Genomic DNA, 13,159 nt, shown 5'->3' with positions numbered 1-13,159 from the left:
TGCCGTTGATGGTTTGGTGCGATCGACTAGGGTGGATCGGACCTTCAAAGCTGAAAACTCGTTGGATTGCATAAGTGGTTTCTCTGCGACTATGACCGAGGAAAGGTGGCAGTCTTGGGGAGAGTTCGAAGTGCTGGAACCTGTAGTGGGAACAGGCGTATCGCAGCTCCTGTGCGAAAGCAATTTTGAAAAGCCTCCAACATACTCTGCAGACTTTCTCCCGGGAGATGCTTGTACTTGAAAATAAAATGGTGTCATTGTACATAGTAATGCTGCGCCCCTGGCACCCTGGTGGCCTTAAGTTGACAGGTACTCCATACTCGGTACTCTAGGTATGTACCTCTATTACTCGGGAACGAAACCCCTAATCGCCATATACAGTGTGATCCTACAGAGCGAGCGCAGGCCGCTTTAACCTGAGGTTTTAGCTGAGCATCGCTGAGCAAACACACCTGAGGGCATGACCTGGCTCCTAACTACTGCCGGCTACAGCTGCCTCTAGGCTAGGCATCTGTTTTAGACAGGCGTCAAGATGACGACGCCCCCACGTACCTTGTACTCCCGAAGCTACAGTACCATCAGCATTTTCATCTTCCGGGCCTTTTTGGGTACTGAGGACACCATTGATGAGTTCGGTCCAGGCCTCTCCGTGCCTACTTTTTATCCTAGCCACGGCAAGAGTGAGTGAACGTCCACTAACAGAAGTCCCCATTGATTTTCACCACTTCAGCTGGACTTCTTCAGGCATCGATCTGGAACCCTCTTAGCGACAACCAGCGTACAGCCACGAGAGCACAATAATGAGGCGTCTAAGTTCGCTGCAATGGTCAGCAATCACTTCAGACACTTTTCGGACCAGGTATGGGGGGTGCAAGCAATCAGATCGAAGCGCTCAGAGCACGTCACAAGACACAGCCGCAAGGGGGGGCAGCTTGTTGGGGCAAAGGTGCATCCAACAACCCACTGAGCCACCAATTTCCCCCAAATCACTGTCTCTCTCGGACGAGTGCGCCCTCCAAGGCAGAGGAGCGCTCTTGGAAGGCACCTATGACCAAGCACAGCATTTACAAGGGTAGCCACTAGGCGTCGCTTGGCGCTGGAAAGTCGACGACCTCAGGAGCTCTGCATAAGCACGCCCTTGTATCCGGTCAGGGCGACTCAAATACTTATGGGTGCAGGGCCTGTTGCTAAGCCGTAAGCCGATCCGGAGAACAATTTTTAATCGCCCGGATGCTTGCTTTGGTTGCTCGTATCTAGAACCGCCCATTGAATACCGAACAGGAGGCCCGCGACGGAGGCCATTAGAGAGGGCGCGAGCCTGATCCAGATCATCAGCGCTGCTGTGGCCTCCATGGACTATCTACCCCAAGTCCGGGTCAGCTCCAACGAACGCAGGAAGCTATCGGACGAGGCAACTGTGTTGAAAGGGCTTCTGCTCCAGCTTGGGGGAAAGCTCAATCAGGCCGAACAACGCAGTACCCACCCCATAGAGCGGCCGAGAATGGCCACATCGATACTTGCAAACTGCTGTTGGGGTACAAGTCTGATATAACTGCGCAGGATTGCAAAAGGGGGTCTTCCAATTCACCTGGCAGCCGCTGCTGGCCATACGGCAGTTGTCAAACTGCTCTTGGATTAAATTCAAGATATAGCCATTGAGACATACGATGAAAAGATGGACTTCGACCCGACAATAGCCCATGATCGTGATGTTGTTGGAGGTCTTTTCGCCCCGCAACAGACAAATGTAGCCAGGGATTCTAGGAGTTCAACAACCAAAGGCATCACTTCACCAGTGTCAGGTGCCGTGGATTATACTCTTTGGACCAGCTCAATTTTCGACACACAGAACTCGATTCCTAGACAGAGACTACGGCAGCTGACTGTGAGGCTGATGTGGACATTCCAGAATCGCAACAGCCCCCAAGCCCAGCAGCACAGACAAAAACTTGCCTCCGAGTGCGCCCGTCTCCACACACCGATATCTGGACCGGCAGATTCGGCGCCGATCAAAAACCGCCCTGAATTTTTCAATAAATTTGAACTTGCAACAGAAGTAAGATCTGCACAACCGACAGCCCCTGGACGAGTCGTCGAAGCCCAAGGAGAGAACGGCCGCTGAAAAAAGGATAATGTTGGAACTTACTAACATTGTGAGAGATCCGCCTTACGGGGCGAGTTGTGGATCGATAGGGACGATATATTCCACTGGCAAGCCTCCGTTTTGGGCCATTCGGATTCAGACTATGCGGGCGGAGTCTTTTTCCTCGATATTCGATTTCCACAGGATTACCCCTGGAAGCCCCCGAGAATTAAATTCGCGGCCAATATATTCCACACCAATGTCAACGAGTTTAGCGGCATCTCACTTGATATTCTGCGCGACGCCTGGAGCCCAGGCCTTTCCGTAGCAAAATGTAATAAATGTGGTCCCCAGAATGACGTTTCGATCCAAAGCTGACCCGACTAGTCAGGTTTACTGACCATCTGTTGCACGATGCAAGATCCCTATGCACCTCCAGGATCCTGGTTTCCAGGCGCCCAGCTCTAATTGCGTGAACGGGCCACATATCATGAGACTGCTCGAGAATGGACGATAACATACGCGATATAGCGCCAGAGAGGGCGATTACCAGGCCAGAGCATGCTAACAAAGGACATCGTGCGTGGACCCAGATTCGGATGGATACGAGCTAGGAGTCGATATGCTGGCCGTTGGAGCGTAGGTATTAACTCTACTTGTACTTGGTAAGTGCAGTTTGCTAAGTGGATTGGTCGGGTTGTTACTTTGACAGTACTAGACAGTCACATGGTATTGATTATGCCAGCTGCGGCCTGTCAGGTGCCACCACCCCTTCACCTCAACCCTTGTCCCATCCCTGCTTCACGTTGACCATTCTTCACCGGTTGATAGTCTCATTCATGGTCCAACAGTGTCCCTAAAGTCTCTCTCGCTGTCGAAACATACACAGTCCGATCGTGCCAATCCAAGCATGTCATCTTCCGCCCTCTCACATGCAGGCGGACCGCTCGGAAGAAGATCGAATCTCCTCTACTCGGTACTGAATTGAGGTTTCGCCAACGGTCCCGTCTTCGATTGGCCAGACTTGTACGCATCCACGAATGGCAGCCACGCCTCTACCATCGGCAGATCTTGCGGACGAGGTTCCTTTACCAGTTCCAAATCATACCCGGTCGAACCTTCGATGATCTGGTTTTCGGCCTCGAGAAACTGGGCCTTCTCATCCTCCGACAAACCTCAAAAGCCTGGCTTGTACGGGATATCAAGAGGCTCGGCCAACACCTCTCAATGGAATCTCTCACGAAGAGCCTCGACTTGGGCCCGGATACCAATCACGAAGGTCCCCAAGCTCACGGATCCCGGCCATCTTGTTTGCAGTCCACCATCTGCAATAGCTCAATTCTTACCCGGCCTGCTGCCGGCTGATGCTAAGCTCCGTGTTATGATGTTGGAGCGCTTCGATGTTGGCCTGAAGTTATTCAACTTCCACTTGGTTTTGGTGCTGAACAACTTCTGCCATTTCTCCAAAAACCTGCTCCCGACATTAAGCTCTCCAGTTCTCGGTATGGAGTTTTGTTTCTCCCAAATCAGCTTTCGATGCTTCCAATTGATCCTTCGCATCCTTCAGCTGCAACCGCACAGCGAAGTTCGTCTCATCGAGACTGATCTTGCTCTGTTGCAAGTTGGCTATCCGCTCGTACAGGCTGGCTACTTCCCTCTGATGCTTTCACTCTAGAGTGACGATTTTCGAGTTGAGCTCAGATCCTTGGAGTGCAGCTGATTGCAAGGCCTCCCTTGTCTCGTCTGTGTGGGATGCGCACTCGAAAATCTCCTCTTCAAAGCCAGAAATTTTCTCCATGGCACCCTGCCTTCACCCTGACAAGATCCTTAAGCATCTTCATGAAATTGTGACTTTCCCTCTTACGATCTAAAATTTTGCAGAAAGTCTTGCATTTTCTTCTTTAGAACATCGCTGTCCTCTCGAAATTGCGACTCCTGTTCATTCTGGTCGTCAGCTGCTTTGACCAATTCTTCGTTCGCTGCGACGAGTTCAGCACATGTGTGTTGAGACATCTCAAAAGCCTGGCGAAGGTTTCTCCACTCGTTTGACTTGCAGATGTTGAGCTCTTCAATTTCACGAGGGTTCAGAGCATGCTTGTTCGCAAAGCCTAGCAACAGAGTTCTGTTGTACTCCTCGACGTTGGCAACACAAGGGTCTGCCTCGTCTTTTTGCTGAATTGCTTGGTCGATTTGTCCCTCAAGCGCATGGACTGTATGTTGCAGGTGCTCTAGTATGGTCGCCCTCTCGGTCAGCTCTTCCTCGAGTAGCTGATTCTCTTGCTTGGAGGAATCTGGAGTCATGCCATCTGGCTGCTTCTGGAACAAATTGCCTTGTCGAATCGCTGGATGTCATTAGACTTCATTGCAAAAGGTCTGTGGTAGGACTTACTAATGCTCAAAGCTTCTGTCGGTGTCACGAATTTTTGCTGCTGGGATATTCACTGCGGTGATGTGCTCGTCATTCTACAAGGTCGCATGATGGGCTTTTTAGAACTATATATTCTGTTGAATGTCTTCTCGGCGGATGAATGTTCTTTCTTGAGAGACTTGGAAAGGAGTGACCTTACGAAACATATTTCATAACACCGCTGCCATGATGGTAGGTGGCGAAGAGAGAACCCCTTAGGTGGGCACATCTTAGCGTCTGAAGGGACGGGAGATTCGAAACCGGAGAGAGGTCCGGTCTAGATGGTAGTTTAGGGTCTTCATCAGAAGATGTGACTTTCTGAGGCTTGACTCCGATTTTTTTGATCTGAGTACCTGTTAGCCCCGACTACAAAAATCTGTTGTAGTTTACCTGGTCGATAGGCTTAGCCAACATGCTCAAGAAAGGTTTGAACACTATTGCGAGGTCGTCTACTCGTGTGGGCTTTGTTGTTGACGTGCACCGGAAGTCGAAGACAGGGATCTTGATGATTTGCAACAGATATGCTAGCCAGGGGGGTGTTGTTGGCGGACGGATAAGAAGAATGAAACGTGGAAGTTGTGTCCTTGGTGAAACGGAGGTATTGAGTCCGAGACTCGGTAGTGGAAAGGCTGATGAGAATCAGGGGCTGAGCGATGGGGGGGAGGGATAGAAACAATTAACGCGTCCCAACTTCCTGGGATTGCAGCTAGATTTGGCGTTGCTGGGGGATGCCGTCCTGAACATTCATTATGAAGTGCGGGGAATGGTTGCCATGAGGACCCGTCAACTGTGAAGACAAAATTTACCACCGCAATATGCTCAACAAGGCATAATGAATGTGTCATTCGTGGCGCTTTCCATGTGAATTTGAAGGAGGCGAAATAACAGCTTCTGCTGCGCGGAAACGTCTCAAATATTTCAGTTCGAATATCGTTCGAGGGGCGAAAGCCGCCAACATGGCCAGATGTGTACCAACAAATATTTACAGGTAGCGAGGCTATGGTCGGAGTTCTAGAGTGCAAATCCGAAAGAGGTGGCGTCCTGGGAGGTTGACAGTCTCAGGACATCTGGGTATCATAGACAATTTACATAATATAGCTACTGTTCCTCCAAATGATTTGGCTCGCAAAAGATTTGGGGTGTTCGCAGCAGCCAGGGCTTGGAGCAAACAAATCGTGACTGCTTCATCATGGAGCTCGGTATCTCTAAGAACGAACTGACTATCCCCATCAACAAACCCATGCCGCCACGCTCTGGTATGTATTTCGTGTCTCAACTGTGAAGAATGAGATAACCGAAGTGGTTCGGTGAGAGCAGATGAGCGCCGCAGTCGGGAGGAAGCATTAATCCAGACATATTGCGTAAGATGAAGTAAATACAGAGAGTCATCTTATGCTACGTACCAAGTAACCTATTTGCCATGAGAATTCCATTCCAGCTAACCTTGTCGCTTGTTAGAGCCTTGTGTGAGGCCTGTACCTCCGTGCAGAAGCTTCAAATACATCCAATATGGCTCCAACGAGGGAGTCCTACGGGAATTGTCGGAACAATCAGACACACAAGTATTGATCAAACCCCATCGTCGGTCATATAGCCGTTGGAGCGGGCAACGGGCAAATTGACGCACATTGTTGACTACCTGTGCTCGACTTGTCTCGTTCGCATTATTGAAACGGTGCGATATACTACCTCAACATCTTTCGCGAGGGCAAATAGAGTTAGCACTCTCAGGCTAAATCTAAGAAAAATATCCAATCCAAATCAAATCTAATCCAAAAGCTTTAAACACCGAGGCTTCCACAGCTCACTCTCCAAGTCTCCCCAAGGGTTTCCCCGTCCTCTCCTGGGTGGAGGTTGTTGCCCTCCCCCTCGTGCGGCCGGTCGGTGAGGCGGCCTTCTACCGCCAGGACGCCCACTTCTCGGCTCAAGGTACAGGAGCGGCCAGATGGGAATGAAGCAGAACTCGTCGACACGGCAGACTCGGTCGCACTGCATTTCGTCCGGGAACCAGCCGAGCCACGCGCGGAGGAGGGAGATGGAAGCGCTGTGGTGCGCGACGAGGGTGTGCAGGACTGAGTGGGGCACGGTGGGAATCATCGAGGTTGAACCGTTGCTGTTGTTGTTGTGCTGGTAGTATGTTTGCCAGGTCTGTTCGACGGAGAAGGCTAGTGAGAGGGTCGTGTTGCAAATGGCAGAGAGGACGGTTTCGAAGGTGTCGAGGAGGGACTGTTCCGTTGGGAGAAGACTAGGGCGGAGCGGGTGCAGGACAGATGTCTGGCCTGTTGTACAGAGGGCATGGATTGCTGGGAGAGAGGAGACGATCAGCGGGTAGGTCATGTAGGGCATGAGCATGGCGTGAGATTTGGAGCGGAGCGAGGCGATGTAGTCCCTTGTGAGTGTGGTGTTGGTTGTGTCGGTTGGTGGGGACGTAAGGAGACGGAGGACTTGGTTTAAGGGCTGGGAGAAGCGGGAGGTTATGTCCGTTGCCTTTTGAGTCCAGTCGATGCCCGTGCAAGAGGAAGACGAGTGATTGAGAGAGCGGAGCGTGTGCAGAACAGCATTGGTCATGATGCTGGCTTCGTCGTTCGTGATCTGGGAGAGATTGTGTGAGCGGCGGCGCGCTGAGAGCTCCTTCAAAGCAAGGCTGTAGTTGCCGTCTCTGCCTGGGCCCTTCCAGCTTCCGTCTGCCGTGAGATTCAGACGGGCCTTTTCTTCTTGTGCGAAGACGGAAGAGAATTCTTTGAGCATTGAATCATAGTAGCTGAGAAATCCGCAGAACTTTAGCCGGACTCGACCTTCGGGTCGTCCCATAGATGAGTCTGAGCTGCCCATATGCCAGGTCGCGCTCCGGTACCATTCAAAGCTCTGAGATTGCAGGAATGGTTCCAGCTCGGCTTTGCTTCGCCAATTCGGTGGAAGAGGCATGTCCGGCTCCCCTGTTGGAATTTCTGAGGCTGGCCCGCTGATGGAAGTTGATGCGGGTCTCGTCCGCGAGGCCAGCATTTCAGCAAAAGTCAAACTACTCGTGAGAGGTCCTTCCATCGGTGCCATTTCATCTACTGGTCCATCGTCTCGGAACCCTTCTGGTAGTAATGGCACAGAAACATTGACATGGCTGACTAGTCGCAAGGTCGGGCTGGTGAAGTTGCACCAGATCATCTCGAAACCCGCGTTCATCCTGACGATTCCCTCAATCCCCCAGCCCAAACTGCCCAGTTTGTTCTTTTGGACCCAGTCGCACAAAGCTGTGGCACGAGAATACTCGTCAAGGAGACCGCGCCACGTCTCATTCCTTCCCTGAGAGCATGTCGTATTCCCACACAGGAACACCATCTGGGAATCCAGTGGGCCCGTCCCCATCAGCGCCGCGGACATGCCATCGAAATAAAGACAATGTGCCGGCCTCATGTTCTGATACGTCAGCAAATGTGAGTTTCGGCTGGAACCCATAATGCCGTAGGACATTTCCGCGTCAAATGCCAGCCACTCTGGACTCGAGGGGAGCTTCTCATCTCGTCTCCCGTGATAGAGATTCGTGAAGGCAGGAACTTCGCAGGGCACGATCGAGTGGCCATTCGGAATGTAAGTGTTGGGCCACTGATCTAACAGATATCGCAATGAGGAAAAGACGTGAGGAGCGGCGGAGGTGAAGTCGAGGTATTGCTGATAAGGGACCGAAGCCGTAAGAGGGACCTGTTGCGCAGACACCTTCGCGGGCAGAAACGCGATAGCGAGCCATAGGCTGAGGCACGTCCGCACGTTGGTTCGCCATCGGGACATAGTCATGTTAACGCTCTAGAGAATGCCGCTTCCTCTAATGTGCAGCTTGTAGATTGGGGATTATTCCGTGTACGCCGCGCCAGCCATTCCGCGATATATACACTAGGTTGAGCCTACGATATCGTATCTTCATCTCTTATCAGCTTCGAATGAGGCTGACGTGGCAGCGGCATTAAAGCAAGGCACGTGACAAAGCCACCAGAAATACATTTCTTACTTGTCGTGCCATTGCATCTACCAGAACGATGGAAATATTCGCTAATTCAAATCAGGCAGGGGATGAGGGACAAATATTGAGAGGTTCTTAGTTATCTTAAGTTGTTGCTGTGAAATCCATGTTGGACCAATCCAGGGGGCCATAACTTGATTGATTGATTGGTCGATCGATTGGAAAGGAAGGAAGTTCTGTCTGTAATAGGAAAGGCTTATATACGTGCCGCAGCGCCAAGAGATATTCAGGCTTGCTCAATTAGGCTAGTCCAATAGTCTATTACTGGGTACCTTCATTTAAGCAGCCTCGTTGTGAGGCAATGGGCTGAGATGGATGCAACGGGGATGGTAGTAGTTTGAATGCGTTGAGCAATAGGCGCCAAGGCGCTAATGGCTCAACTATCCTGGGCAGGGCTCCGCTGCTGGGCTATATATGTAATTTAGTGTGAGCTAACATCCTCATACCCGGGTATCCCAAAACCTGAAGGATTTATTCGTTCATTCTATCACTCATTGAAGAGAAAAGGATTGTTGTCTCGTAGGGCAATTGATACCGGCAGAAATGGTGGCACCTTCACTGAGTCACACACTCCCTTTGAGAGGTTGAGTGATTTAGTATTTCATCCGATCCATGCTCCAAAACGTTTAGAGGATGAAAAGGGGCACCGGTCTGTCGCCTTGAAGAACTAGTCGAAACTGTACGGTGGAAGGCGTAACCTTCGTCTTTCTTACTGTGGCTCTCAGAGATTTATCAGTCAGCAACAACTTGGTGAAGGACCTTCTGTCGACTCAGTCGCGTCGCAGTTGGGGGGACGTAGAGGCGATGAACTGTGAGAGACGCTGACGCCAGGAATTTGAAGGGAGCAAATTCATGGGGGCGGATTAGATGCTCTTCCGGCGCCCTGGCGCGGACTATGCAATAGGGCCAGGTAAGTGAAATATAGCTTCAGCCTGATAATGCTCTTTCAGTGCCATCCAATTCAATGCTCAACTTCTTTTCCCTTTCTCGTGCCAGATCGCCGGCCGCTTTTCAAGGCTCAGGTGTCAGAGAAACTGTTGTACTCAGAGTGAGAGTGGATCTGTTTGCTTGATTGTGTCCTCCTTCTGAGGGACGATGCCTATCTATGTACTATTTGCACGGTGGCAACAAGCGGTTCGCTGAACAGATCCGTCCAGGCCTCGTTATCGACCAACGGTGGCACCGAGGCTGTTATAGAGAGACCTCGGTTGAAGCAATGGTGGATTGGTTGGTTTGCCACAGCGGCGTTCTGCTGTCAACAGAAACCATCTGGGCGAGGCTGTCGACAGCAAAGATACAATCTCAGTATGAGGCTGTAGGCTTGTCTTCTCACAGAATCCTACCGCAATCAGACGACCTGATGACAAGCATTCAACAATACTCTTCACCAGGGCTGCGGTCAGTTAAGAAACAACCTTCCGGGAGGGACTTTCCAACCCTTCTCACCCAGCTCTCTTGCCTGATTGCTAGCACTATCATCATCGCTGCCAGGCCTGTCGCACGAGACGTTGGCTAAATCAATCGATTGGTTGCGTTACGCTTTTTCCTGACGGCGAAAGGAAAAGCTTTCCGAGGTCGTCGGTTAGGACTGTTGCTTTGCTCGCAGTCAACTCGAGTGCCCGACTTCAAAATCTAGACGTAGTCCTCAGAAACGATGTCGCTCTTGGCAGCATCTCTCTGTGGACGTGGCTTATCCTGCTAACGGCCTACGTCGTCCCGCTCGCCCTGAGTGTGGCTTAGAAGAAATTCGTCGGATGGACGATCTCTTCCGCCCTGGATAGCTACGAGCCACCCTCTTTCGGCCGCGTTGGCGCCCCGATCTCTCAAGGAATCGGAAATGGTCAAGGTCTAATGATCTTCATGAAGCCGGAGATCAACGTAGTTAACGATTTCAAATATATACGGCTTTGCCAATGCCTTATCCAGGACATTACATTCAGCGAGGCCAAAAGTGTCAGCATTTTTCAATTTGACACTCGCGTGGCCGGAATGACGTCCTACGCTGCCTCTGTCCCGCCGCGGATGCAATAACATAACGACTCTTCAGGCTTTAAGGCGGACCTCAGTGACTACGGATCCTTTTGACCTTCTGAGCCACCCAGGTGACTTCTCGTTCTTGACTCGATCGTCAAGATTTTCAGATCTCTTCGTTTCCATTGGGGCGCAACCCCATTGGATCCGTGAAGCGACGGACTAGGTGAAGGCTCAATGGAGGATCACTCAAGTCGACGGAACGCTGTCAGACCAGCGTTCTTCCTGACCTTTGATGCTTGACGAAGTTCGACCAACTGGCGTAGACCTTACCGTCGGTACCGCAGGCAAAGTGGTCGACTTGGTCCTTGTGCCTGGATACAGCGGCGTCAAAGCCCCCGGGCACCGGCGGGAACTTTCCCAGCACAGTCCATCTCTCGTTTCAGCCAGACCCTTTGCCAAGTTCTTTTTGGCAGATCTGGCCATCGTCGTCGCAAAAGAAACCCAGAGTGCTTCCAGCGCTCTAGATAGAGCAGGAATATTTGCGGACATGGATTTCCGACGTGATAGGCTAATTTGGTCAAAATTTATTTCATTCTATCTGTTACAGCTGAGACAAAGTGCCGCTTAGAAAACTGTTGACAGGGTTGCAAGATAGTCACTGGGGCAAACCACCTGAGACGCTAGCTGTCACACCTACTATGGCATTTACCTCAACACCGTTATTCTCACCGACCTGCGACAGCATCGCAACAGAATAGGAGATTGCAAGAATGGCCTTCAGATTACAGGCCAAAGTGTATATACACAGGCAGAGTCTCTCTGAACGGGCAGAGGGACAAGACACAATCAAGCAGACAGTTCCACTCTCACTCTGTCTACAGGGCAACGCAAGTTGCAGGGAAATTTCCCTCCGAATATGGTGGTACGCGCCGCCGCTTTTGGAGGTTGTTTTCCCTCAGTGCCAAGAACGCCGACCCTAGTCTCTTCTCGTCGCAGACTTGACTCCTCCACTCATGCTGGCTTCAGTGGGACCAGAAACAGTCCCCTTCAGAAACAACGGAATCGTCCATTCACCGACAGAATGGATGCCTTCACTGCCCCAAGTATGGCGCCTGCAGGACGCGCATCAAGGATCTCGATGGATCTTTTCACAGTCTCCTACAGAAGAGCACCTTCTCTGACCCTCACGAAGTCCTCTCGAACCGCGTCTCGTCACCCTTGTTTTATGTACACGACCGACTACACCTAAACTCTACCTTTAAGCCGGCGACCGCGACCTTTGTCTCTCTCCTCTCCGTGTAGAATCCCTCTCCCAGCTATACTATCCTACGTATAAGCTACCATTCTGCACTATCGGCCATTACCAGGGGCAAAGAATTGCAGAGAAGAGTGGTTTCTTCGAGGCTGAATGGCCGTACAGATTTTAGTCGCAGGACAATCACCCAACTCTCGCCTGAGCATTATCGACGCCATCGACAACAACTTGCCGAGAAGGGTACCGTAAAGAAGCGGCATGCGGACTCAACGAAAGAAAATATTTGGGGTGTGATGATGAAATGGACAAGGTGAGGATTTGTATTCTGTGGAGCGGACCGAGTAGAGACGCCGATACTAACACACAGTTAGATATTACGAATTTCTTAGAGAAGATAGGCTTAGCTTCCTTGTGCGTGCCACAAAGGAAGACATTATGACCTTCCTCAAGTGGATATTGGACGTTCACCCTCGAGTCCGGAAAAGAAGTACGTTAGATGAATATTGGAGAGTGTGGTGTATATTGTATCGTAAGTCCGTTAGCAAAGGTTTATATACTAAAGTGATGAAGGAGGTTCGTGATATGAGGATAAAGAATTTCCTATCTCCGGGACCGATCGCTAATCTATGGTAGTATATTGATGGATACTTAACTATTAAGTATAACCTCGACACGGGCGTGAGGGAAAAGCTAGTTATAGACGTTAACGACGTGTTCCTCGTTCTCCACCATCACTGAGTTCTAGACACATCGGTCTTCCCGGACGAACGACAACGCCTACAGCTCATTTTCTTACTTCTACTCTCTACGTACACGGCAACTAGCCCGGCGGCCTTGGTGTATAAAGCGACTAATCGAACCAAGCAAAGAGAACACTACCTTGGATAGGAAAACGATGCACCTAGTAGCGACCATAACGAAATGGATCTAGACTGGGAAGATATCAAGACTCTCTACTATGAGGATGTGACGTTGGTGATACTCCCGAATCCAGTGGCGAAGCGAGATCTCCTTACCATGGAGATCACCCTAAAGTATATTAAAGGGTACCAGAAGAAGCCGAACCCGTGGGTTTCTCCGTCGTGATTCGGTGCCAGCATACTAACAGCTCTCCAGGAAAACTTAAATTCTAACTAAAGTTGATACTCTTATTTTAGATCCGATTCTCTTCATGATAACGATGGCCATCCTTGACAACGCGTTTAAGTCTAAGGTTAGCTCGATGGAAGACATAATGCGGATTTATTAGGGATTCCTTGGCAAGTAGGCAGAATATAGCGATAAGTGTGTAAAAAAGTGTTGGACACAGCCTTAGGGATGACCGATCACGGGTCACCTGGGTGCGACTCACTACACTCATTGAACGTATTGAGGATTCCACGAGAGAACAAGGCTGAATCACGTGAGATGCCCTGTTGGCTCTGTCACGAT

The 13,159-nt window shown here is 50.6% G+C and overlaps 4 protein-coding genes across 4 annotated transcripts; 2 read left to right on the top strand and 2 right to left on the bottom strand.

Annotated features, from left to right (window-relative positions):
* Positions 1-1,675: 1,675 nt before the first annotated feature.
* Positions 1,676-2,551, top strand: Z519_12207 (uncharacterized protein; the record flags this gene model as incomplete). Its single annotated transcript, XM_016769913.1, has 3 exons — positions 1,676-2,056; positions 2,159-2,417; positions 2,475-2,551. The coding sequence occupies 3 exons, from the start codon at positions 1,676-1,678 to the stop codon at positions 2,549-2,551; spliced, it is 717 nt and encodes a 238-aa protein (XP_016613765.1).
* Positions 2,552-3,943: 1,392 nt separating this feature from the next.
* Z519_12206 (uncharacterized protein) lies at positions 3,944-4,384 on the bottom strand (the record flags this gene model as incomplete). Its single annotated transcript, XM_016769912.1, has 1 exon — positions 3,944-4,384. One exon carries the CDS (start codon positions 4,382-4,384, stop codon positions 3,944-3,946), a length of 441 nt encoding a protein of 146 aa, XP_016613764.1.
* A 1,873-nt stretch (positions 4,385-6,257) lies between these two features.
* Z519_12205 (uncharacterized protein) lies at positions 6,258-8,276 on the bottom strand (the record flags this gene model as incomplete). Its single annotated transcript, XM_016769911.1, has 1 exon — positions 6,258-8,276. One exon carries the CDS (start codon positions 8,274-8,276, stop codon positions 6,258-6,260), a length of 2,019 nt encoding a protein of 672 aa, XP_016613763.1.
* Positions 8,277-12,649: 4,373 nt separating this feature from the next.
* On the top strand, positions 12,650-12,854 carry Z519_12204 (uncharacterized protein; the record flags this gene model as incomplete). The annotated part of the gene is made up of 2 exons (XM_016769910.1): positions 12,650-12,795; positions 12,845-12,854. The coding sequence occupies 2 exons, from the start codon at positions 12,650-12,652 to the stop codon at positions 12,852-12,854; spliced, it is 156 nt and encodes a 51-aa protein (XP_016613762.1).
* Between the last annotated feature and the right edge of the window lie 305 nt (positions 12,855-13,159).

The sequence above is a fragment of the Cladophialophora bantiana genome (genome assembly GCF_000835475.1).
Source record: "Cladophialophora bantiana CBS 173.52 unplaced genomic scaffold supercont1.27, whole genome shotgun sequence".
NCBI classification, from domain to species: domain Eukaryota; kingdom Fungi; phylum Ascomycota; class Eurotiomycetes; order Chaetothyriales; family Herpotrichiellaceae; genus Cladophialophora; species Cladophialophora bantiana.
Note: the sequence above shows the minus strand (reverse complement) of the source record. Positions and strands in the feature narration are given on the sequence as shown.